The following is a 26,888-nucleotide window of genomic DNA, read 5'->3' as shown; positions in this document are numbered from 1 at the left end:
CCTACCAGCGTTCCGCCAGCTGAGACAGTGCAGCTTTGAAAGATTGTCTTAGCTGCAGCAGCCTATATTTATTTGCATTATGCAACCAAACGGAAACACAGGCGATGGTGGCAAACTCAGCTATATTCACGTAGAACTACACATGGTGGTTCAAATTTGCTGGCTGACATGAAGTTTCAGACAGTCAGTGGGCATTATAAAAATTTTACTAGAATGTCACCTACAGACTTTGAATACCTCATCAATTTGATAGGGCCTAAAGTTGCTAAGAAAGATACCACATTCAGAGAGGCTATCTCGGTGCAAGAGAGACTGGCAGTGACAGTACGATTTCTAGCAACCGGTGATTCATACACTAGTCTGCAGTATCTTTTCAAAATATCCAAACAGTCGATTAGTGTTATCGTACCGGAATGTGTCGAGCTCTGATTGAAGCACTGAAAGAAAATATAAACGTAAGTAAGGAATTTATTGCTGGGATATTCTATGTTACATACATCAAACATTATCTATTTTAATTGCTTATTCAACACAGAAACACTACTTTGTAAGTCGAATCAAGTCCTGAAAATCCATATCCACATCGTGGGAATTGCTTACTGTATTTGACTCAGTGGTCAGATTGGAGCTGGAGTGAGGAGAATTGGGTGTAGTAGTAGTATTCGGTGAGGATAAGGAAGCTGAAGGAGTGGGTGTTGAAACGGTGTAACCTTGTGGTGGTGGTGATTATTGTTTTAAGAGGAAGTACAACTTGGCAACCATCCTCTACATAACACTAATCAGAGAGAAAAATTGAAGGGGTCCAACACTTCGAAAAATGAAGGTGTCTGCCAAAGAAGACAAGGACCATGAAGGGCGTGAAAATTAAAGACTCCCTAGGCCTCCATACGTAAAACCGTCGGGGTCGGAAAAGAACAAGAGTTGACCAAGGGAAGTTGGATAGGATAGATGAAAGTGAGGAGTCGGGCACAAGTAAGTGGAAGCAATGCCAGGACTCCCCTGAGGGCCCCTTGGTCGCCAACCCATGCTCCAAAGTTCAGAGCCCCTGAGGCCCCTTTTAGTCGCCTCTTACGACAGGCAGGGGTTACCGTGGTATTATTCTGCCACCCCCATCCACAGGGGGAGGTGTAACCTTGAAAATGTGATGGGTTCGGCAGCTGATGAACATTATTCTGTGCAGCATGATGGGGATATTGGGAATATGTTGAGTGAACCGGAGAAGGTAGTGGATGGGGAAAGTGGTCATACTGTCCCCGGTCTGCACGAAGTAAAATGTCCACCAAAGAATGTTCAATTTCGGCTCGATTTATTGGTGAATATTTCTGCATACTTTTGACAACTAAGTTCCCGAAGATCTGGCATTCGTCCTCTTCTTGATGTTTGCTTGCAGATTCGGCCAGTATTTCAAATGCCTTCTCTAGTCTCTCATCCTCAACTCGTCTTTTCCGTTTATGGGAAACAGGCTGCGGGGGACACGATATAGTTCCTATGGTCCCTTCTGCATGTTGTGTATCTGCTTGTTCTTGTTCGTTGTCTGGTGCCGGCATCTATATTAAGAAATATCGTGTATAGGCTACACATACATATTTAAGATACACATTACTACAACATTTATTATTATTCTTATTCTTATTATGTAAAGATTCCTACAACAGAACAAGGATGGCAGGCTGTGGCACAAAACTATGAACTCATGTGGAACTTGTCTCATTGTTTAGGAGCCCTGGACGGCAAACATGTAGTCCTACAAGCACCTATTAAGCGTGGTAGCGCGCTCTTTAACTATAAATCTACGTTCAGCATTGTTCTTTTCGCACTGGTAGACGCCCATTACAACTTTTTATTTGTGGATGTTGGTTGCCAAGGCAGTTCAACAATCAACTACAACAAAAGAACAGTTTATGTTTACCAAAAGCGGAGCCCTTAAAATGGGGACAAATTCCAGTTCCATACTTTTTCATCGGGGACGATGCGTTTGCTCTTAGTGAAAAGTTAATGAAACCGTATCCAGGGATTCATCCAAAGTATTCATTAGAACGGCGTTTCAATTATCGACTGTGCCGAACACGTAGAATGGTGGAAAATGTGTTCGGTATTGTGTCGGCTGTCTTTCGAGTACTTCGAAAGCCAATGCTGCTACAGTCTGACAGGGCTGAATTGATTGTGAAGCCAGTTACTTATCTACACAATTTCTTAAGACGAAGCCCTGACTCAGTCAATCTTTACAATCCACCTGGGACATTAGATCATGAAACAGACGGACAATTAAAGGAGGGAAACTGGAGAGCCGACATTGATAACATGATGTCATTACTTCCTATCAGAAATGTGCCATGTAGATCAAGCTTATCGCCGAAACGAGTTAGCACATTTTTTCCAACATGAGGGACAGATTCCATGGCAAGATAATTACGCGTGAATATTTTCGTGAAATTCACATGCTTTAGGATATGAACAGTTTGTCGTTACTCTACAACCTGTTGAATAGTTGAAACATATAGTGGACCTAGCCACAAAAATGTAGATTTACATGTTCAACTGTGCAGTGAAGAAACAACCATTAAATATACACGGCGATCCATATTAGCCTCTTCCATTCTTGATCACTGATAACAACTGACCCGAAAAAATGAACACAGATGCAATCAATTATGAACTTACATAGTGTTATCAAGAACATAACGTAAGTACAAAGTCTTTTATAAGAAACCTTTTTGAAAAATTGTTTTTATGTGTGTTGAAGAATCAAAAACAGGAAAATAAATGTGTTACTAGTTTCACTTTAAAAATTTTAACTCTTCATTTATTAAGTGTTTACTTTGCAGTAAAAATGTACTTAAAGTGCTTAAACCACCTCGCGGCTTGTCTTTGTCCCATAGGAACTGCAGACGCTTAAAAGCAAACCATGTGCTCTGATACAACACGTCAGTTGCTGAAAATGAAAAAATGCATATATTCAAACATCGTAATATAGTACCCTACACACTGTTAAAAGCGGAAAGCTTAAGAATGCCTCGTAGCATTTAAAGTCTGATGCCATGTTTATAAGTAATATTACATAGTTTTATTTATACACACCTGATCCTGTTCCCGTGCTCTTCTTTATTTTGCCTTTCGTCCTTCGGAGTGAAGAAGGCAAGGACGTCATTTTCTTCCGGCATTCCTCGGCCGTTGTGTTCAGTTCCGTCGCCAGCTCCTCCCATGCGTCATTCCTTAAAATTTTGTTGAAATGCTCGGGATGGCTAGCTAGCCACAACATTTCCTTAGCTCTGTACATTTCAATAACATGCAGCGTTTTTTGCTCGGTCCACTCCATGTTTACTGATCAAGCAGACAGAGGCGAATGCGTGTTACGCGCCGAGGTCCTGTGTACGTCCAAGCTTGCTGTAACTTCCGCGCGTGCAGCTCTTTGATGTGACGCGGGAAAACTGACAAGCAGTGGAACGCAGCGAACCTCGTTCCGTATCGTTCATGTTGCGGGCTAAGGTTGCGCAACGAGGTTACGCAGTACCGTCCAGACAGGAGCGCGATGCGGTTACGCTACAATGTTCTGTTACAAGTCTGGACGCACCTTTAAGATGTGTCCCATCATTCTGTCTCTTCTTAATGTCAAATTTTGCCAAATCGTTCTCCTCTCACTAATTTGATTCAGTACCTCATTTGTGATTCAATCTATCCATCTCACCATCAACAATATTCTGTAACACCACATTTCAAAAGCGACTATGCTCTTTCTTTCTAAGCTAGTTATCATCCAAGTTTCACTACCATACAATGCCATGCTCCAGACAAACGTCTTCAAAAACGTTTTTCTGATTACTACCAGTATATCAATGTTCGAAGTGAGTAAATTTATTTTCTTAAGAAAGCCCTTCCTTGCTTGTGCTAGTCTGCATTTTATGTCCTCCTTACTTTTGCCATTATTAGTTATTCTACTACCCAAGTAACAATATAAATCTACTTCCTTGAATACTTCATTTCCTATTCTAATATTTCCTGCATCACCTGACTTGATTTGACTGCAATCTATTATTTTTGTTTTGGATTTATTTATTTTCATCTTGTACTTCTTCTCAAATACTGTATCCATACCATTCAGCAATTTCTCCAGATCTTCCACAGACTCAGATAGAATAACAATATCATCGGCAAATCTCAAAGTTTTGATTTCCTCTCCTTAGATTGTCTTTCCTTTTCCAAATTACTCCTTGATTTCCTTTATTGCCTGTTCGATGTAAACAATGAAAAGGAGAGGCGAGGAAAACTGCAACCTTGCCTCACTCTTTTTTGGATTGCCACTTCCTTTTCACAGTCTTTGATTCTTATCACTGTAGACTGATTTTTGTATACATTATAGATAATTATACTTTCTCAGTATCTGATCCTGATCACCTTCAGAATCTCAAATAACTTAGTCCAAATAACATTTTCAAATGCCTTTTCTAGATCAATGAATGCCACGTACGTTGGCTTAAGTCTTTCTTAATGGATCTTCTGTGATCAGATGTAAAGTCAGGATTGGTTCATGTGTTTCTACTTTTCTTCTGAAGCCAAACTGATCTTCTCCCAACTCAGCTTCAACTTGTCTTTCCATCCTTCTGTAAATAATACTGTATGTGTAAAAATTTTGCAAGCATGAGATACTAAACTAATGGTGCAGTAATTTTCACACATGCCTGCACCTGATTTCTTGGGAATAGGTATAACAACATTCTGTCTAAAATTGAATGGCACTTCTCCTGTATCATACGTCTTACAGACTAAATGGAATAACCTTCCCATGCTGGTTTCTCCTAATACGGTCAGTAATTCTGAGGGTATGTCATCAATTCCAGGTACCTTGTTCCCATTTAGGTCTCTCAAAGATCTGAGACCAAGAAGAGCGGTATGGGAGATTTTCATCTGAAAGAAGGATACAGGCTGTATTATGGCAGAGGACCGGAAGCAAAAAATGGAGTGGCCATCATACTTAGAAAAGAAATCCAAGAATATGTGGAGTCTACAAAATGTGCCAGGATGATGGCGATGAGACTTCACTTTGAAAATGGCATAAAAGATCTATTCCAGTTGTATGCCCCACAAACAGGTTGCATAGATGAACATCTAGAGAACTTTTTATTATATAATCATTGAGAAATAACACCGGAAGAACATTTTAGATGTTACATGTTTAGATGTTAGATGTTACAGCCATGTCTGAAGAAGCCTTTGGTGGAGATCATAACATTGTGATAGGAAAACTGAAGGTGGAAAAGATTGAAAAATCTCCATTAAGAAGAGAAAAAAGAATTAAAGTATGGAAGTTGAAGGAGAAAAGCATACAAGAAGAATTTCAAAGGGAAATAATACCCTTGGTTCCCAGGATGGAGATGTTGAAGATGATTTAAGGAAGCACTGGTTGAATGTGCAGAAAAGGTATGTGGTAGAATATCAGGAAATGTGAAAGACAAAGAGACACACTGCTTTAATGATAGGCTAAAGAGTTAAGTGAAGGAAAAGAAAATGGCATGGAAAACATCTAAGACTGAAGAAAGTAGAAGAAAATATGTGGAGGCAAAGAATTTGGCCAAGACAGTAGTGGAGTAAGAAAAGAGGAAAAGGAGAAATTGAAGGAACTTACTAGAAAACTGAATCTAGCAAAGAAGGCAGCTAAGGATAATATGATGGCAAGCATAATTGGCAGTCATACGAATTTTAGTGAAAAATGGAAGGGTATGTATAGGTATTTTAAGGCAGAAACAGGTTCCAAGAAGGACATTCCAGGAATAATTAATGAACAAGGGGAGTGTGTATGTGAGGATCTTCAAAAGGCAGAAGTATTCAGTCAGCAGTATGTAAAGATTGTTGGTTACAAGGATAATGTTGAGATAGAGGAGGAGACTAAGGCCAAAGAAGTAATAAAATTTACATATGATAACAATGACATTTACAATAAGATACAAAAGTTAAAAACTAGAAAAGCGACTGGAATTGATCAGATTTCTGGGGATATACTAAAGACAATGGGTTGGGATATAGTACCATATCTGAAGTACTTATTTGATTATTGTTTGGTCGGAGGAGCTATACCAGATGAATGGAGAGTTGCTATAGTTGCCCCTGTGTATAAAACAAAGGGTGATAGACATAAAGCTGAAAATTACAGGCCAGTAAGTTTGACATGCAGTATGTAAGCTTTGGGAAGGCATTCTTTCTGATTATATTAGACATGTTTGTGAAATTAATAACTGGTTCGATAGAAGGCAATTCGGTTTTAGGAAAGGTTATTCCACTGAAGCTCAACTTGTAGGATTCCAGCAAGATATAGCAGATATCTTGGATTCTGGAGGTCAAATGGACTGTATCGCGATTGACCTGTCTAAACATTTGATAGGGTGGATCATGGGAGACTACTGGCAAAATGAGTGCAATTGGACTAGACAAAAGAGTGACTGAATGGGTTGCTATATTTCTAGAAAATAGATCTCAGAGAATTAGAGTAGGTGAAGCTTTATCTGACCCTGTAATAATTAAGAGGGGAATTCCTCAAGGCAGTATTATCGGACCTTTATGTTTTCTTATATATATAAATAATATGAGTAAAGGAGTGGAATCGGAGGTAAGGCTTTTTGCGGATGATGTTATTCTCTATAGAGTGATAAATAATTTACAAGATTGTGAGCAACTGCAACATGACCTCGAAAATGTTGTGAGATGGACAGCAGGCAATGGTATGCTGATAAACGGGGTTAAAAGTCAGGTTGTGAGTTTTACAAGTAGGAAAAGTCCTCTCAGTTTTAATTACTGCGTTGATGGGGTGAAAATTCCTTTTGAGGATCATTGTAAGTATCTAGGTGTTAATATAAGGAAAGATCTTCATTGGGGTAATCACATAAATGGGATTGTAAATAAAGGGTACAGATCTCTGCACATGGTTATGAGGGTGTTTAGGGGTTGTAGTAAGGATGTAAAGTAGAGGGCATATAAGTCTCTGGTAAGACCCCAACTAGAGTATGGTTCCAGTGTAAGGGACCCTCACCAGGATTACCTGATTCAAGAACTGGAAAAAATCCAAAGAAAAGCAGCTCGATTTGTTCTGGGCGATTTCCGACAAAAGAGTAGCGTTACAAAAATGTTGCAATGTTTGGGTTGGGAAGAATTGAGAGAAAGAAGAAGAGCTGCTCGACTAAGTGGTATGTTCCGGGCTGTCAGCGGAGAGATGGCGTGGAATGACATTAGTAGACGAATAAGTTTGAATGGCGTTTATAAAAGTAGGAAAGATCACAATATGAAGATAAAGTTGGAATTCAAGAGGACAAACTGGGGCAAATATTCATTTATAGGAAGGGGAGTTAGGGATTAGAATAACTTACCAAGAGAGATGTTCAATAAATTTCCAATTTCTTTGAAATCATTTAGGAAAAGGCTAGGAAAACAACAAATAGGGAATCTGCCACCTGGGCGACTGCCCTAAATGCAGATCAGTATTGATTGATTGATTGACTGGGCCTTTACACAGAAATTGAGAGATGATATGCAGGGCAGCAAGAAATTATTGTATGGTATATTAAGAAACAAAACAAGTAAATACCAGATTTGTGAAACATGAAGACAGCATAATATTAACAAAGCCAGAGGAAATAAATAGAAGGAGAGACTATTTTCAGAAGTTGCTGAACATGTGAAATAATGACAGTTATTCAATGGATCACCAGGAAAGGCAATTAGTTGATGAAGAAATGGATAAAGAAATTACAATGAATGAAACTGAAATGTCAGTAAGAAAAATGAAGAATGGCGTAACTGCTGGAATAGATGAAATTTCAGTGGAGATGATAAAGATAGCTGGAGCTGTACGCCTGCAGTGGACATATCGAGTTCTCAGGATTGTCTGGAAGAATAAGGAGGTCCCTGAGGATTAGCAAAAAGTAATAATCATACTAATTTTCAAGAAAGGCGATAAGAAAGTATTGAATAACTACAGGGGAATTACTCTCACATCCCATGTTGCTAAGATAATGGAGAGGATACTGGAAAGCAGGATAAGGTTGAGGGTTGAAAATCAGATACAGGAAAATTAGTTTGGTTTCAGAAGTGGAAGGTCAACAATAGAGCCCATTTTCATTATGAGACAACTAATGGAAAAACAATGGGAGTATGAGAATGATGTGGTGATGACATTCATTGACATTGAAAAGGCGTATGACAGTGTCCCCAGGACTAAAGTTTGGGAAAGTCTGGTGCAAAAAGAAATTGGACAGGGATTAATAAAAATTATCATGCCAATGTACAAGGAATGTTGTAGTTGCATGCAAACACAAGTTGGCGGGGCAAGTTGGTTCAAAATCACTAGTGGGCTGAGACGGAAGTGGTCTATCACCAATCCTGTTTACAATAATAACGGATTACATCATGAAAACAGCAAAAGCAGCGTATGGAGGAAGAGAAATGAACATGTTATTTGCGGATGATATTGTGATTTGGAGAGAAGACGACATGAAGGTTCAGGAACAGTTGGATGTGGTGAATGGGAAGATCGAGAATGTGGATTGAAAATAAGTGCAGATAAAAGTGAAATTCTTCTTATGACTAGAGGGGAGAAGGAAGGGAGAGGTCAGATTAAACTTTCAGACAAGCCCCTGTTAGTAGTGGAGACGTTCAAATACCTGGGGGGTGAATTAATTGAGAATGCTCGATTGGATGCTGAAATCAGTAAGAGGATTCAAGCTGGAAGCTGTTTCTATCATAGTGTAAGAAACATGTTATGGGACAAAGATGTGCCAACGGAAGCAAAGGAAACTATGTACAATATATAGTACGTACCCTTAACACTTATAGAGCAGGAACTTGGACAATGACAAAGCAGGATGAGAGTCGAATACAGGCAGCCGAAATTAAGCTCTTGAGGAGTATACAGAAGAGTAGAAGAGACAAAATAAGGAATGAGAAAATCTGGAAAGAAATTGGAGTGGAAAAAAATGAATGATAGACTGCCAAAAAAGGTGATGGAAATGCAAATGCAAGGAAGGAGAGGCCGCGGAAGACCATGATTGAGATGGAAGGACACAATCCAATGCAGTATTAGAGAAATGAAATGGCGTATGGCTTTTAGTGCCGGGAGTGTCCGAGATCAAGTTCGGCTCGCCAGATGCAGGTCTTTCGATTTGACTTCTGTAGGCGACCTGCGCGTCATGATGATGATGATGATGGTGATGAAATGATGGAGACGACACATGCACCCAGCCCCGTGCCAGTGAAATTAACCAATTATGGTTAAAATTCCCGACCCTGCCGGGAATCGAACCCGGGACCCCTGTGACCAAAGGCCTGCACACTAACGATTTAGCCATGGAGCTGGACAGTATTAGAGAAAGCAACCTGGACTGAGACACAGTGTTGGAGGAGGAGTGGTGGAAAGACCGAAGAAAGTGGAGAGGAACCATATTTGCCCCTACCCGGCTACAGCCGGATAATGGGAAATGATGATGATGATGAAAAATCTGTCGAATTCTTACCTCAAAATTGGTCTCCCATCTCACCAACAGCTTCTTCTTGTTCCAGAACCTTATCATCTACTCCCTTCCCTTGATACAATTGTTCAATATGTCCCTGTCATCTTTCTACCTTGTCTTTTCTCCCTAGAGGTGGTTTTCCATTTGAGCTCTTAATATTTATACACTCAGTTTTCCTTTCTCCAAAGGTTTCCTTGATTTTCCTGTATGTTGAATCTACTTTTCCTATTACCATAGCAGTGGCATGCGGTGACATTTTTCAGAGTGGACTAGCTCTAAGCACACTGAAATGACAATATATGACAAATATACATACAAAATATATTTTAAATAACCAAACTCTTCCTTACGAAATATCAAAACGGTAATAAAGCTTGCCTCTTTTATTTGTACTGCAATGGAATCCTCCTGTCTTCTTTATGGGCAAATTTCTCTATAACTGCACAATACAAGCTGCTTTGATTTTTAAGTTTGGTTAGTAACACCTTTTCAGTTAATAATAGTGATAGTCTGGAGAGCCTATCTTCACACTAAGTGTATCGAACGTAATATTTTACACATTTCAAGCAGGAAAAAGTATGTTGTTCTGTTGAGGAACTCATTGAAATAGCAGATACAAGGTAACATTTAAAATAATTCTGGATATGCTACTATGGCCAACCTTGTGTCTTTCAGGAATGTCTCTTAGTCGCTGTAATGCCAGAAAAATCTGACAATCTGTACTCAACAACTAACTCACTACACAAATTTTCAAAATGAAGCACAGTTTTGCAAGTTGATGTAAGAGATCCGAGCAAACTTCCAGGACTGGAACTTCTTTGAGTCCTTTAATTTGATAAATTGCATTTCTTTTAAATCATGAAATATAAATTCCATTTGAGAGACTATGGTATCAACGACTTCATTGTGAATATGCATATATCTCATTCTGGATCATCCGGTTCTAAGAGGTTTATTCTCAGTACTTTCTTCTAGTGCTGCATACATTGCATCAAAATTATGTTGATATTCTTGAATGCAGGAAATGGTCTCGTTCACTTGCTCTATGCAAGACTTAATATCAAAAGTCAGTGTGGAGAATGTTTAATAACATACCAGTGAGTTAAATACAGCTAAACATTTCCAGAAGAAAAGAAAAATTGAAATTCTTCATAAGATGCTAAATAGCCTTTAGCAAAAACAAAAGTGCCTGCAACCCAGTTGTCCGGATTGTCAGCAATAATCCTCAAAAATCGTGATTTCTGTTTTATTTTTATACACTGGATTCACATTCCTGGAGTTGTAGTTCTATCATGTTGTAGCCACTGTTGGAGAAAGCTTCTTTACTATAAAGTCAAAGAAATATTAATGTTTATTTATTCCACCTATTCAATACATAAAAAGTGATTTTAAATTATAGGGACATGTTTTTCCCTTTATTTAAGGGCAACTTCAGCCTAAATCTCAATCTGAAAGATAAAAAAATCAAGATCCTGATTGTTCTTAATTGTGGTTGATTTAAAAAAAAAAAAAAATTACAAATGAATGTGAGGATGATGTAGGAAATAGTTAAGATATTCTTAAAAATAAAGTCTTAATAAAGTCTTACAAACAAATAGACGTAGTTTATACACTTTCTTGAATGTCCTAGTCTAAAAATGTGGTAACAAGTTGCATATTGGCAGTTCTATAAAAACGCAAATTGCTACGTTGAATCTTGTAAAGCGGTGCCCTGTGTTGGTTGAGGGCGTTAGAGAAAAGTTTGGATCCTAAACAGTTCAAACGTCAGAATAAAGATGAAGAATGTTGCTGATTACTCCAAGTGGAGTTTAAATACAATTTAAAGCTAGAAACGAGACGTTTCTGTCACTCACTTAAATTATGCTATAGGGGCAGTTCTATAAGAACGCAAATTGCTATGTTGAATCTTGTAAAGCGATGCCCTGTGTTGGTTGAGGGCATTAGAGATAAGTTTGGATCCTAAACAGTTCAAACGTCAGAATAATGATGAAGAATGTTGCTGATTACTCCAAGTGGAGTTTAAATACATTTTAAAGCTAGTCATGAGACGTTTCTGCCGCTCACTCAAATTATGCTGTAGGGGCAAGGGAAATGCTTGATACTTTAAGTGGGGTTTATAATAACATATAAAGTGGTTAGATTGTTGTAAATCTCATGTGAAGAAATAAATCTGTAGTCTTCTTAAAGTACGAGTGAAGAAGAGTGCTCAATGGTAAGCAGCTGTGTTAAATATTAGCTGGAAGGAGCGATTGTAGCTTCTTGTGTAGAGTTGAAAGGGAAATTTGGTTTAAAGTCTGTAACAATAGGAGATTTACGTATCAAGGAATGATTTTGGAGGAAAGGAGAGTTCAAAGAAAAAACCGATGTGTGTAAATTCACTTACCTCTTTATTAATGTTAAATGGTTAACGTAAAGTTGAGTTGGAGAGAAAACATTTTGTGTAATTTCATTAATTTTCGATTGTAATAGTGTTAAATAGTTGCTATGGTAGCATTGAAATGACCGATACTTGTGCTACTGGTGTTACAACGATGTGAGATTTTTTTTTTTTTAAATCTCGTGAAATGGGATAATTCTGTAATCTTCTTAAAGTACGTATAAAAGAGGAAGGGTGTTTGATGGCAAGTAGTAGTGTTTATAAGTAGCCACAACAATATAGTTCTATGGAAACACAGTCAAGTCTACTAAAAGGCGTTCTGCAAAGGATTGAGGGTGTAAGAAATCAAACTAGAGCTTAAACGGCTTGAAACTTAGGACAATGATGAAGGAAAGATCTTCTGATTATTCCAAATGGGGTTTAAAATAAAATTGATAGTTGCTAGTTTGTTGCCAATATCGTGTGAAGAGATAAGTCTAGTCCTTTCAAAGTGTGTACGAGTGAAGAAGAGTGCTCGATGGTAAGTAGCTGTGTTAATATTTTCTGAGAGGTGTGACTGTGGTTTTTTATATAGAGAGTTGAAAAAGAAAAGGTGGTTTGAAGTCTGCAATAAGAGGAGAATTATGTATTAAGTGTATGAAATTAAAGGAGAGGTAAAAAAAATATATATATATATATATATATATTGACTGTTATAGTGTTAATCAGTAGTTGATACCTGATACTTGTGCTTCTGATGTTATAACGGTGTGAGATTATGGGAGGTGGATGTGGTGGAGGTTGGGGATTAGGTGGGGTGTTAAGTTTATGTGTTATTGGTAGTGGTGGGATTGTGGGGACGGACAGGGTAGGAGTTGTGTTTTTTAAAATAGAAGGGGTCCTGGAAGATGATAATTTAAGATTATTTAGAATGTTGTATTGATTTAAATTTAGTGATTGCAGTAATTTTGGTAATATTTCATATAATGGGTTTTTTACTTCAACTATATCATTGAGCTTTAGATTTTTGTTATCGTATTGGTCTAAAAATATACAGATGTTTTCTAATTATTCATCAATTTCCCTTTACCTACTTTACTTTCGATAACTTCAATGTGTGCATGTGCTTTGAGGAGTGAGAAACAAATGTCTTAAAAAATATTTTTCTTTTCTTTACAAAATTAACTAATTGAGATAAGATTAAGTTAAGCTGATGTGCACAACAATGTACGAAAACTGATTTGGGCATCTTTTCTTCACTAGTGCCTGGAAATGATTTAAGTGACCAAAAAATGTTGCTGCCCTGTCATACCCTTGAGCTAAGAGCTTGTCCTGACATTGAAATTTGAAAACGGTTTAAAAACTTGTTCACTTAATGCAGCAGCAGAGCGTTCTTCTCTGACGTCAATGAAAGCTAAAAATTTCTCCTGAATTTTGTCCTCTTTTACATAGCGAATTACAGTGGAAAGTTGCAATAATTTTGCAAACATCTGTAGTTTCATCAAGCATCATTTCAATGAAAGGCGCATCTTTTATTGTGTCTAGAATTACGTCACTGACACTTTGAATAATGTCTTTTTGGAATCAATTTGATATGCCTATAAATACTTTTGCATTTTACAAATGTGTGTCCAATTTCATATGATACTTCGATAATAACTGCAAGAACTCAACATAGTTTCCCCGATTAAGAGATTCCTTGTGGTCCTCGTGAACTATGAAAGGTAGCTCTTGTTTTCTTAATGGGCAAATTACATCAATTAATAGTTTCATTATTTCTCTGTTGGAATCAACTTCGGCACTATGCCTTGAAACATCCCTTCTGTTTTGTTCACTTAACTGGAAGTCTATTCTTGATTTGATTCAACGATACTGCAGATAAATGAAACAGACTTTTCATGACTGATCAAGATCCCTTTAAAAAAATTACTGATGTCTGAGAAACCAGAACTATTCCATACTTCTCTATCTATTTTGAAGAGAACACAAGGCCAGCAAAATAATTTTTTAGATTTGTATGCAGTTAACCATTTTAAAGAATCTCTTGAAACGACAAACATACGTCTTCATTGCGTACTTATACTAATGATCAGAATGGGTCTACCTTGTACTATAATGTCATGCTTATACTAAAAATTCAAAGGCAATATTTAACAGACGATCCAAAATACAACATTTTGACTGTTGGCAAGTGTGACTGGATTGTGTGTCCAGGTACGGAAGCCCCACTCCTCGCGGCCGATGACATATTAGGCAAGGGACTAGATTCACGTAGCGAGTCCCTTTCCATGTTCATTGCACAGTGTGAACCACACAATACTGCTTGAAATCATTGTTGTACTGTACTAAAACACTAACTAGAATTGTTAGCTAATAATCCACTACAAATATTTAGCACTAAAGAATTCCAGTTAATAGGCACGGGGCTACTAAAAATTATTACGACAGGAAGCCTGTGCATACGGAACTTATATCTAGTAAAGAGGACCAGGAAACTAAACCTAGTCCCTTCCAATACTGCCAAGCAGCAGAGTGGATGAGTTCATATCTGCACACGCGCACTAAGAGAAGCGAATAAATATTTGAGTGGTCACATGGAGGTACACAGATGTTATGTTAAAAGTTTCTGACTGATGCAATTTGAAATATCGATATAATTGAGGGAAAACAACACAATCAGGGGACCAGCCTAGCCCTGTTAGTCCAGTGAGAGCACACCAGTTTACCATAGAACCTTCAACGTCCTTGCACTTCTCTTTCAGTCATTCTTTCTTAGCTGATCTGCACTTTCTATCCACTTCATTCTTTAATCGCCTGTATTCTTTTCTGCCCTCCTCATTTAATGCATTTTTGTATTTTTGCAATTCATCAATCAGGTCTAATATCTCCTTAGTTATCCACTGATTCTTACTTGATCTTACCTTTCTTCAGTGAACATGCTGATCTCATTCTTCACGACTGTCCACTGTTCTACTGTGTATCCTTCAGTTTTTTCATTTAGTCCTTGGGCAATAACCTATTCCCTGAAACAATCCCTCACATGCTTTTCTTTCAACTTACAGTAACTAGATCCCATCTTCTTGGATTCCTTCCTTTCTTCAATTCCTTCAACTTCAAATGACATTTCATGACCACCATGTTGTGGTCAGAGTCCATGTCTGCTCCTGGGAAAGTCTTGCAATCCAACATCTCATTTCTGAATTTCTGCCTAATCATAATGAAGTCTATTTGATACCTCCTTGCATCCCCAAGTCTTGTTCATGTGTACAGCCAGCGGTTGTGGTGTTTGAACGAAGTATTAGCAAGGACTAAATTATGATCAGTGTTGAATTCAACTAGCCGACTTCATCTTTCATTCCTTTGTACCAGTCCCAATTCTCCCATGGCATTACTTTCTCTAACTTGGCCTACCACAGCATTCCAGTCTCCCATCACTTAGATTCTCGTCCCTTTTTACATATTATATTAAATCTTCTATCTCTTCATATATTCTTTTGATTTCTTCATCATCTGCTAACTAGTGGCCATATAGACCTGCACTATTGTGGTGGGAATTGCTTTGGTGTCTATCTTGACAACGATAATTCGTTAACAATGCTGGTCGTAGTAGCTTACCCACTGCCCTATTTTCTTATACATTATTAAACCAACTCCTGCATTTCCCTTGTGTGATTTTGTGTTGATTATTCTGTAGTTGCCAGACCAAAAATCCTGCTCTTCCTGCCAACGTACTTCACTTGCACCAACTATACCTAATTTCAGTCTTTTTTGCAATTGACTTTACGTCGCACTGACACAGATAGGTATTACGACGATGAAGGGTTAGGAAAGTCCTAGGATTGGGAAGGAAGCGGCTGTGGCCTTAATTAAGGTACAGCCCCAGTATTTGCCTGCTGTGAAAATGGGAAACCACGGAAAACCATCTTCAGGGCTGCCAACAGTGGGGATCGAACCCACTATCTCCCGGATGCAAGCTCACAGCCGTAATATCAGTCCATCCATTTCCCTCTGCATATTATTTAACCTACCATAACAATTCAAAGTCCTAAGACTCCTTATTCTCTAGAATGATCTGATGTAGAAGCTGGCCCTATGGTCAAGGGCTAGCGATCCTGCCTCTTATCTGGAAGCCACAAATTTGATTCCCAGCCAAGTCAGGCAATTTTAGGTGAATCTGAGGGCTAGTTCAAGGTCCACTCAGCCTAGATGGAAACAAACGGAGAGCTATCTGACGGTAAGATAATGATCCCGGACTAGAAAGCCAAGAATAATGTCCGAGAGAATTCAATGTCCTGACCATACACCATCTTGTAATCTGCAGGTTTCAGGCTGAGCAGCGGTCACTTGTTAGGCCAAGGCCTGTCAGGGCTGTAGCGTCATGTTTGGTTTGGATGTGATGGAGTTTTACACGTCATGCTATTCCAAGCTTATGTTCTTAAATAACTATTCCAGTCAACATCTAGAGTGGAAAATCTATTTGATGTAACTCTGTATGGCCTTCTGTTCTATTCTTATATCTCATATTTCCCTCAAAAACTACAGTATATGAACAAGTTCTGGATGTGTCGAGATTTGTCATATTAATTGATATCTATCTTTGATCAAATTTCATCAAATCATTCTACTCTTTCCAATCTGACTTCACTTATGATTCATCCTAGCTAAATGTTACTCGTTTATCCCCTGGTTAGTCAACTTCCAAAGTAGTAACATAATTATTTATTTCCCTTAAGATGTGATTTTCTACTCTGGCATTTCCCACATGATCTGAGTTCACTTGGAAATATTCCAACTGTGTTACATATTTACTTTTAGCTTTTACTTCTAGATCATTCAACTGCTTCTCCACTCTACATATTCTACACCTTAAATTGGGACCCTATTCCAAATTTCTCTTTAATTTCCAGATTAAAAAGAAGGGTAGGTAAATGACAGCCCTGCATTGCAACTTTCTAAATGGCTGCTTCTTTTTATAAACAGTACTTTAATTCATATCACCAGAGTTTGATCTTAATGCAGAAAGTTGCTAACTCCTCTTTCTCCTTACTTGATTCTAATCTCCTTCAGAATCCTGAAGGCTTGATTTAGTCAATATTTTCAAATGCCTTTTCTCGATTGACAAATGTAATATGCATTGGATTCTGTTCTTTATTTCGATGTTCCACAATCAGCTGTACTGTCAGAATTATTTCACAGGGTCAGCAGCATGAAAACTAAAGTTGGCTGAGGTTCAATTACTGAACAATGCACGAGGAATTCATGGTCTCTGATATTAATTTTAAAGTTTTATTGCATCCAATGGCCATATATAAATTGTTCTACTCTTTACTATATTCATGTAAGGTCTTCTCTCTTTTGCCACACTTACTGAAGTGGTATCGTTCACATATTTTCCCACGTAATTTGCACACGCATTCGTCGTTTGGTTCGTGGTATATCTCTTTTACACATAGCTTATGATGAAATCCGTGTACAGCCAGCCTGTTGATAGCACTGCGCATGTTCTTATTTTGGCCCATTCAGTCTCTGCTTGTCATGGCATCTGTCACGTAGAACTCCGGCCAGATTTCTTCTCTTTTGCTTAACCTCAGATTTAGGTGAGCAATGGCTTGAAGTGTCAATGGCACAGAAAGATATCTAAGGTCCTCGATAAGGAAAGACTCCTGAGCTAATTCATAAGCTAGTCTAGATGGAGATGTCTTAGAAATACCTAATATTCTTTTCAGAAAGGTAGCTTTCACTTTTTCAAGGGTAGTTAGGTCTGATGTTGATAGTTTGTCCCAGATTAAATGTATGCCATATGTCAGAATGGGTAGTATCTTTGCATGAAAAAGTTTCATTGCCGAGCCTATTGATATTTTTGTTGTGTCTTGTATATCGTAAATTCCTCTTATTGCTGCTGCTGCTCTTCCCCTCACATGTATTTTGAACGAAGATCCTGACGTTTGTAGAGTGATGCTGAGGTAGCGAAACTTATTTACTGTAGTCAAGTCTACCCCTGCATATGAAATTCTATCTGTCGCTGCTATTCTTCCTCCTTTTCTGAAAACCATACAGACTGTCTTGTTCCTGTAATCTATCTACTGCGATCTGAAGGTCTTCTGTTTCTCGATCCTATTGTCATGTCATCTGCATAGGCATAAAGCACTGTCAACAGATTATCCTTCTTGTGATGTCTGTTGTAACTATGTTAAAAAGCATAGGGCTAATGGGGTCTCCTTGTAACACACCGTTTGTTTGAGTGATGGGGGAAGAGAAGATACTCCATCATCTATTCTCACACTAGTGTAGGCTAGAAGATTATTTATTACAATCTTAAGTTCATCATACCGTCTAATTTTTCCATTAATTTTAATCTGTTGAGCAAGTCAAAGGCCTTGCTAAAGTCAATGAATACAACATAAAATTTTCCTTTTTTGATGCTTAAGTGCTTCTTGCACCTCATCTAGTAAATTAGCGACAGCTTGTAGAGTTCCTCTGCCTTTCCTGAACCCGAATTGTTCCTCTGGGAGATGATCATCTATTAATTCGTTAAGTTTTTGATTTTTGTATATACTTTCACGATGCTGTTCTCTAACGCTATCCCTCTACACAAGTTTTCATCATCAGGCTCTCCTTTTCCCTTATATAACATTTTTATGTGGGACGTCCTCCAGCTCTCCGGGATTCTACCTGTTTCTAAACATTTATTGAATAGCTTGGTCCAATAAGGTGCTAGCAATATTGTAGAGTGTCTTCTAGATTCTCGTTGTGATATTAATAATTTAATGAGTGCAGCAAATGGCCAAAAAATAAAAAGGTACAATATAAGCATTCTGCAAGGTAATCAGAGGTGCAAAAACTTGGACAAAGATTCCACTCTTAGTGTACAGCTGTTGGTGTGGTATCAGTTGTAGCATTTCTTGCACAGTTTATAATCATGGTTTATATCTGGAAAATCATACAGAGTTCATGGTGGAAACCAAGAGCAACAAAGTGCCTTATACCATAGTTTCTTTCCAGTCTGTCATTAGCATAAATAAGTTTACTTCACTGTACCAACACTGGACAGTTTTCAGAGATAAAGTCGATAGTGCTGCTACCTACATGGTATGGTGTGGCCAACTCTGCGATAGCATATTGACACTTGTATGATTCTCGGCACACTGGCGTGTTGTTTATAACTGATCATAGTCTTACACTGCAGTGATATTCCAAGTAAAAAGTTATGCGCTGAACAAATTACCTGGGGACTGATAAGGATTGCAAGTATTTAAAAATCATGACCTCACATCTGTGATGAGGTTACCTTTTATGCCCTTTATATTAAGATGTCGTTCAAATACTGAGCTGTTAGTGGGACGTAAAACCAATAACATTAAATACTGAACTCTTAATGCACTCAAACTTGAGGGTCCACAGTATTAAGTATAATAAATTTCACTTTGAAGATTGTGGGCCTGTAGCGTAATGGTTATTGAGGTAGCCTTGAAGTTGGAAGACAGAAGTTTTGAATCCCGTCAGCTTCAGTTTTTTTACTGTAAGAAAATTATTTTAGTGTATTATTAGCATAGGACTGAGCGTCAATAGAACAAATTCAGTATGTAGGCCTAAGACTGATAATTCTTCAAGCATAAAGTTGTGAACGAGTAGAAAATCCTGAACACTTCTTCTTTGTCAGGAAAATCGTAGTTCACTTGATGGCAATATCCTCACTAACTCCTATATGTTCTACATATGCACAATATTATTTATTTCTGTCTTCAGAGAAAAAACAGAAAAATCGGGATAACACGAGGTGAGCTGCTTTGTAGAATCCGAGGAGATAGACCGTACTGAAGAAGAAGAAGAAGAATTAATGGACCATAACTTCTATTTCTAAATTACAGCTTGTCTTTTCCGAAACCTTAATAAAGCATGTAACTTAAATGGTTAAGTTATCTGTCCCATCCAGTGCTTTGGCTGAATGGTCAGCGCTTCATGGCTCTCCTATTTCTTTTGACGATACTTTCACTCTTCAAAGTGTTGGACCTCTTCCATTTTCTTTCTGACTAATGTTAATAGAGGATGGTTGCCCAGTTGTACTATCTCTCATGGGCGCCCATATGAGAGTTTTTAGAGGGGGGCCTAGACCTGGGGGTGTGTAGTATTTTTAATATATTGGAAGACGAATGGTGACTTGTATTCCGCACTAGAATAACACCCACGTTATCTTCTGCCTGTTGGTGGGGTGCAGTACTATCACTTCTCCGTAATACCGACTTTTAAATCACTTTCTTAAAAGAAAAACACCTGACTACGTTAGATTTTTGTCTTTCCCTGAGAGCTAGAGGGTGGCCGCGGCCCCCTCTTGCCCTCGGGTATGGGCGCCCTTGCTATCTCTTAAAACAATAATCACTACCACCACCATTGAATGGTCAGCGTATTGCCCTTCAGTTCAGAAAGCCCTGGTAAGATTCCTGGCTGAGTTGGGGATTTTAATTGCATCACATCACAGAACAAATCACCACAGAACAATAGTGAATACATCCTTCCACAGAGGATTGGTGTCAGAAAAGGCACCCAGCTATAAAACTAGGCCAAGTCCATACAAAGGGCTGATCTTAGGTAACTGGGAAAAGGCCAGAAAGAAGAGGAAGACTAGTTGTTAAATATTCCTCCCATAGGTTGTGTGGTTCCTCAAACGAATTCTGCTTTTTAACTTTCAAGACACAGCGAAAGGCACGGCTGGTATAATGCTTGTTTGGAGGTTTATGGAGGAAGTATTTCATGTTTTAAATTTACATTAATTATTACGATTGTTCACGTATTTTCAGTTATTTTAACAAATATTTCCAGTGAGTGCAGACGCATTTCTCTCAACTGTAGCAAAGATGAGTATTATATGCAGCAGTATGCACTATGCAGTTCCCATGCTTGCCACACGGTATTGCTAGATGTCACCACCGTCACTATTCGCAGTTCGCACTCCACCCAATATTTTTAAGATAAGAGCTGTTCGGTATTAGTACAGAAAACTATTTGATTTAGCATAGCATCTGTTACGTAGTAAGATTCAACATGAAGTTGCAGGACCCGAGGCTATTATCATGATACCGAACAATAGGAGAAAATTACAAATGTAGGCTACATATTCACACGACCTCTTAGGAAATAACCTGGGACACTCACTTCAACTTGAACATATCCTTCCATTCCACAGTACCGGTACATAATTTTAATTTTTTTTTTTAAAGGTTAACACGGAACTGTTCTGCCGTATGTTAACGGTGCGGTTGGTCTTTTTTTTTTTATCGCTATAACTACTGTCTACAATATTATATGACAACTATCTGTGAAGAAAATGCTCATAACATTTCCAGTGTCGTACTCTATTCAGAACTCCGAGCCATACGTTCCTATATACAGAATTATTACACAAGCACGTTCATTAGTATCACGTATACCCTTTCAGCAGCAGACCCAGAGCATACCTACTACCGTCAAGACATTCTCTCCTAACGCATACTCATGAGCAATATGTCGCAGTACTCACACGTAATTCTCAGATCCTCACAGGAAAATGCAAATGCAACGCCCCTTCGTTACAATCACGTGCACTGACCAATCCATGTACCTTCGCATCGCACGTCATTAAAGATCTGACAGACCGTGTGACACTGATAAATACTGTAATCAATTTGTCCAACCAAACTAACGAAATAACCCCCACTACGAATGTACCGCGACGTATTTTAGCACAGTAGCGACAGTCTCTACTGTATTTGATTTTAGTAAGCAGTGTTTGCCATTTTTTAAATTACTCTCCACAGTATTTCGATACTTAACTGCCATTTGAAATGTGAACATTATTGAACTTGGTGACTACTGAATCGAAATAAGGGAATCGGTTCTTTTCCTTCTCAGCTGACGTAACTATTTCAATGACTTGGGATATTTATATTTGTGTCATTGGTATCCATAGTTCCAACGCGTGACACTTGTTTACTTTGACGCTCGTGCCCTCCTAGTGTTGTTTGGTTATGAATGTCAATTTGGATCGTAGCGATTAATATGTACGAGCTAGATTCATGTTCGTGTCACCGAAAATATTATAATGGAAAGTGTAAATCCTGCTGCAGAAGGAGATGGCACAGATTCCACAATGGAAGGTTTAAAAAATTGTCTAACCTCTGATGTAAATAAAGATAATTCCGAGGAAGATGTAAATATCAGTTCTTCTCCACAGGTAAAATTTGACAAATAATTTTATCTAATCTTATGCACTATTCCGTAAACATAATGTCATGATTACCAAAATGAATGTAATCATTACAGATATTTTTTTCAAAGCACTCTTCATTCAGTAGGTTATTTAGATTTGTTTTACTTTATTTCAGAATGTTCAGCATTGTTTAATATGCAATGGCCTTTTCCCAAAAGAGGATGACGTTAGTTTTAACATATTTGGAAAACTAAAACTTGAACAAGGTCAGTCACAAGTATCAGTTTTTGAAAAAGTTGGACAGATATTGGCCAGAGACCTATGTAACATAGACCTTCATAGTGAATTAATTTGTCATTGTTGTTTCAATTTACTTGTGGAATATGAAACTATTGAAATAAAACTGCAACTTCTTCGCTCTAAGTTTGTTTGCAAATTTGATGAGACTGCAAATGTGTATAGAAATTCATTCACTGAATCTTGTAAAACCAGTATCGCTGATAAAAAATGTAATGGAGACAATCCTAATAGTGCAAATGGAAAATTTAAAAATGTATTCATTATTAATGAAGAAGGGAAATTAGTTGATGAGAATGGGAAAGAAAGATTAAAACCATTCCATGTTGTGAATGGTAGTGAAAATGATAGTACAAAAGTGAAAAAGACAATGAAAGACTCTGCTTCCAAAAATAAGAAACGATATGTTTGTTCACTATGTGGGAAAGGATTTCGAGCTTTCAGTCATCGTGTTGAGCATATGTTAATTCATCTTGGAGAAAAGCCATGGCCTTGTGAAGACTGCAAAAAAACATTCCGTACCAAAAGTGCCCTCAAAGTGCATTCCATGAAACACAGTGGAGAACGTCCCTTTACATGTCAGCAGTGTGGGAAGTCCTATGTCGATAAGTGTTATTTTGAAGAACACTGCCGTGTACATTCTGGAGAAAGGCCCTTTATGTGTCTTTTTTGCAGACGTCATTTTGCTCGTAAGAAAGATCTAGTTATTCACATCAAGACCCATACAGGAGACAAACCCTATGCATGCTCAGTGTGTTCCAAGGCATTTGCTGTCAAGTCTCGTCTTGACAGACATGCCCGTATTCACTCTGGTGAAAAACCTCATTCCTGTGAGTATTGTGGTAAGTCATTTGCTCGGAAAGATGATTACAAAGTTCATATCCGTCAGCACACTGGAGAACGTCCATTTGATTGCAGTTTTTGTAACAAAACCTTTACAAACCAGTCCAATTGCCTTGCTCATATCCGCACACATACTGGAATTAAGAGTTATTGTTGTAATATATGCAATCAAGGATTTAGTCGGAGGCTGAAGATGGAAAAGCATATTGCTGAGAAACATCCTACGAAGGAAAGTAGATCTGAGGAACATCTGGCACAAACAGTGACAGAAGTTGTAGTACCTGTGGAAGCAGAAATTCAGACAGCTTCCTCACAAACTGTCTTGCAGACAGACACAATACAGAGTATTAATGTGGCTGATCTGCATACATTACAAACTCTGCCTGTCAGTCAAGTTGCACAGGTTACCTGGAGTGATAATTTGGATCCTGCAACAGCTACTACTACCTATGTTAATTTAGTACCTGGCACGTATGTTAACATTATTAATTAATATGTACCTGATTATTATATTATACATAATCTCTGTGGACATTCCTCATGATATCCATTATTTCTTCTTGAAACACTGATCTGTATATTACTCGCTTTAAATTGTGTGGAACCAAAGTTAAGCTGTGTGAATGTAGGTGTCAGGTACACTTCTCAGCATCATAAATGAGTCATGCTGTAAGTGGAAGAGTCAGTATGATTTATAATAAAATGTTTCTTGCCTTGGTCTTTGATATAAATTGGTCTAGTATATATATCAACATAAATTATTTTCAACATATTGTGTAGAAACACTTCACCTGTGATATGGTAATGAACTTCCTTTGAAAGTAAGACTTTTGATGGAGGTTGTATTACCTGAGTAGATAAGGGAGGCAAAAAACAGTTCCTGACACTTGAAGTTTGAGCATGCTGAAGTTGCTCATACACAGGCCTATTCTTAATTTGAATGTTGTATTTAGTGGCATTTCATGTGGTCTCTTTTCTTTATTAGTTACATGTATGTGCATTTGCAGCCTAGGTAAGATACATTTTTGGTCTCTCGTTGAGGACCCTGTATTGTGGTTGGTGCTAAAAGAAGGCATAGCATAGTAGCATAGAGTTCACCACTTGCTACTTTGTCCTATATTTTTATGTAAACTCCTAGTGCTGACTTTTTTTGTTGTGACAAAGAAGAATTTTGGTTTAGTTTCTTATGTATAAGACAATCTTCTTTTTTGGTGGCTATTTTCTGTTTAATTTTAATGTTATTTGTTTAAAATTTCTTCAAATGCTGTAGTTTTTAATGCCAGAGTGTCAGTGTTTCATTCCATAGGAGTTCTTTAATGTACCAGAAGTCAGTGATGCAGAGTCTTTCAAAAACCCTGAAATGCCACAGAACTTCACCTGCTATCTTGGGAACAGAAAGATGACAACTAATTGACTGTGCCTTTAAGGTTGGTATGTTGTGTTTTGTTTTTTAAACCAAACATTACCAAGCTCGATAGCTGCAGTTGCTTAATTGCGGCCAGTATCCAGTATTCGGGAGATAGTGGTTTCGAGCCCCACTATCGGCAGCCCTGAAGATGGTTTGCCATTTTCACCCTAATTAAGGCCACGGCCTCTTCCTTCCCACTCCTAGCCCCTTCCTGTCCCATCATCGCCATAAGACCTGTCTGTGTCGGTGCAATGTAAAGCAACTTGCAAAAAAAAATTTAAAAATCAAATAAAAAACATTCAAGGTCAGATTCTGGTGGACACCACAAGGAGATTAATCAATTTTACTTAGTTCTCCCTTAGCTGCCTCTGTGGATCAGTGGTAGAGTGTCGGCCTCACGATCCCAATATAGTGGATACAAACCCGGCAGAGGTAGTCAGATTTTTGAAGGGCGGTAAAAAGTCCATTCGACACTCCGTGTCGTACGATGTCGGCATGTAAAAGATCTCTGGTGACACATTTGGTGTTTACCCAACAAAATTAATGAAATCTCAGCCATAGACGCCCAAGAGAGTTTCGATATACATGGTTTGCCATCTAGTGGGCGTAGAGTAAAATGGAACGTCAAAATTGACGAGCAGACAGCCAGATGGCATCAAATTGAAATGCCTGCGCACGGTAGCTGAGGCTATACGATTATTATTTATTAGTTCTCCCTTGCAAATAATTTGTAAACCCTTTGGAACATGTCGGCAGAGACCAATCTCCTGTCTCAATGAAAATGGAATAAGAGGTGGACATCACACATGATGATAACATGGAGTGCAACCCACTTAAGAAGAAACTTCAAGATTGTGGGAGGGGTCTGAATGGCTGTGACTTACAGAAGAAGAATGGCCTTGTAACTCCAGCAAAGATGAAGCAGATGAGAAGAGAATAATAGCCGAGAAGAATTTGACTGTAATAAACCTGGAAAGATTCAGAAGCTGCACATTTTTACAGATTGTGAGCGTTATAGGTTAGATTAGGAGATTTGCAAATAATGCAAAGGAAATACCTCAATAATTTCTGGCTCTCTGACATTTTAAGAGTTAAAACAAGCTGAACTGACTTTGATTCACAGTGTGCAGTTGGAATCCTTTCCTCAAATCAGCAACATCATTGAGGGTATCCAGAATGATGGGGATAAAACAGGTCTTATATGTGTTAAAACAAAGATTACTATGCGTGAAGACAGTTTAAGTTTCCACTACCCGCTATTGCTCCCATGGAAGCATAAGGAAGTCAATGCACTTATCAAAGAACAGTACTGCCTCTATTGTCATGCAGGTATCTGTTTGGACAGATTTAAATGTTGGGTACACACATCATTAAATGAAGTTTTCGATAATTCAGAGTAGAAGAAACATAACGAACATTCTGTCTAAATGTGTTCAGTGAAGATGACAAAATGTTAAACGAGCAGAAACCAACACCGCTTCATTACCAGTTGACCGAATAATTAATGCAGCCACGTAAAGGTTTCGTATCGAAGAAGTGAAGAGTGTAGAATTATTTAGTTCTTTTTCCGGGTTGAACCATGTTGTTTTCTGTACATTACGTACAGTTTACTGACGTTTCGAATACATTGCAGTCATTTTTGTCATGGCGACTGAAATACTCCTACTCGTTTCAAGGTAATCAGTCTCCCAGGCAGCAATCACATTACAAGAGTGATTCCTGACCTTGGTCTTTTTATCCTACCCTTTCTGGCTGACATAAGCCCCCTGGCTGTCTCGGGAGAATTCTGGAAAGTATGTGTCACAGCCAGGTAGTGGAGCTTGGCCGCACTGTTATGTAATTGAAGGTTCGTCCTGCGTGTTTATGTTGTGGTCTGTATGTCTTAATCTATGTTCGATAGGCATCCAAGAATTGCTGATTTTATATCCTTCTTCTAAATTCATATTGTTTGGATGTTTCTTAATTTCGATAGCCTCACGGATTTTCCTTTCAAAATTCCAAGGGATAGCTGCTAGGATCTTGGTCTTTTCAAATTATGTTCCATGTTTTGTTTCGTAGGAATGCTTACCTACAGCTGAAATATCTTGTGTTTTGGTTCTTGGTGTGACGGATGTGTTCTCTGAGGCAGGTAGAGATCAGACTTTTTGTTTCACCAACATACCACGTTCCGCAGCTACATTTAATGTGGTATACTCCAGGAGCCTCTAGTTCTATTGTGTCTTTTACTGGTGGTAGATAACGGGCTAGCTTCCGGTGTAGTTTATAGATGGTTTTTATGTCAAATTATTATCCAGTATCTTGCCGTTCCTG

At 38.2% G+C, this 26,888-nt stretch overlaps 3 protein-coding genes across 4 annotated transcripts in view; 1 reads left to right on the top strand and 2 right to left on the bottom strand.

Moving 5' to 3' along the window:
• The window catches only part of LOC136871810 (putative methyltransferase DDB_G0268948), a 149,933-nt gene extending 128,463 nt beyond the window's left edge, over window positions 1–21,470 (bottom strand). The window contains exon 1 of the mRNA XM_067145416.2: window positions 21,362–21,470. The gene's annotated coding sequence lies outside the window, so the exon portion shown is untranslated. The remainder of the gene's footprint in view (window positions 1–21,361) is intronic.
• On the bottom strand, window positions 393–9,747 carry LOC137500483 (uncharacterized). Its single transcript, XM_068227382.1, has 4 exons — window positions 9,604–9,747; window positions 2,782–2,978; window positions 2,470–2,506; window positions 393–1,547 (listed from the first exon to the last, which is right to left on the bottom strand). Exons 1-4 carry the CDS (start codon window positions 9,745–9,747, stop codon window positions 876–878), a joined length of 1,050 nt encoding a protein of 349 aa, XP_068083483.1. The 3' UTR covers window positions 393–875.
• A 365-nt stretch (window positions 21,471–21,835) lies between the features above and the next one.
• LOC136871809 (zinc finger protein OZF) overlaps window positions 21,836–26,888 on the top strand; it is a 44,208-nt gene continuing 39,155 nt past the window's right edge. The window contains exons 1-2 of one of the 2 annotated variants that reach the window (XM_067145415.2): window positions 21,836–22,054; window positions 22,206–24,445. In XM_067145415.2, coding sequence (XP_067001516.2) covers window positions 21,923–22,054; window positions 22,206–23,663 — 1,590 coding nt within the window. In that variant the 5' untranslated portion in view covers window positions 21,836–21,922 and the 3' untranslated portion in view covers window positions 23,664–24,445. Of the gene's footprint in view, window positions 22,055–22,205; window positions 24,446–26,888 lie in introns of those variants that run through there. The other variant, XR_010859824.2, reaches the window with a different exon arrangement.

Source organism: Anabrus simplex, chromosome 4 (assembly GCF_040414725.1).
Source record: "Anabrus simplex isolate iqAnaSimp1 chromosome 4, ASM4041472v1, whole genome shotgun sequence".
Lineage (NCBI taxonomy): Eukaryota > Metazoa > Arthropoda > Insecta > Orthoptera > Tettigoniidae > Anabrus > Anabrus simplex.
The sequence above is the reverse complement of the archived record's forward strand: the minus strand, read 5'-3'. Positions and strand labels throughout refer to the sequence as shown.

Excerpts from the sequence above, each read along its gene's own strand:
- LOC137500483 (XM_068227382.1), bottom strand. The coding sequence starts at position 9,747 with ATGTCACCGCATGCCACTGCTATGGTAATAGGAAAAGTAGATTCAACA. Across the intron at positions 2,979-9,603 it reads CTCTAGGGAGAAAAGACAAG|GGTACTATATTACGATGTTT; the intron begins GTAGAAAGATGA and ends AACAGTGTGTAG. Across the intron at positions 2,507-2,781 it reads GAAGAGTTAAAATTTTTAAA|GTCCACTATATGTTTCAACT; the intron begins GTGAAACTAGTA and ends TTTTGTGGCTAG.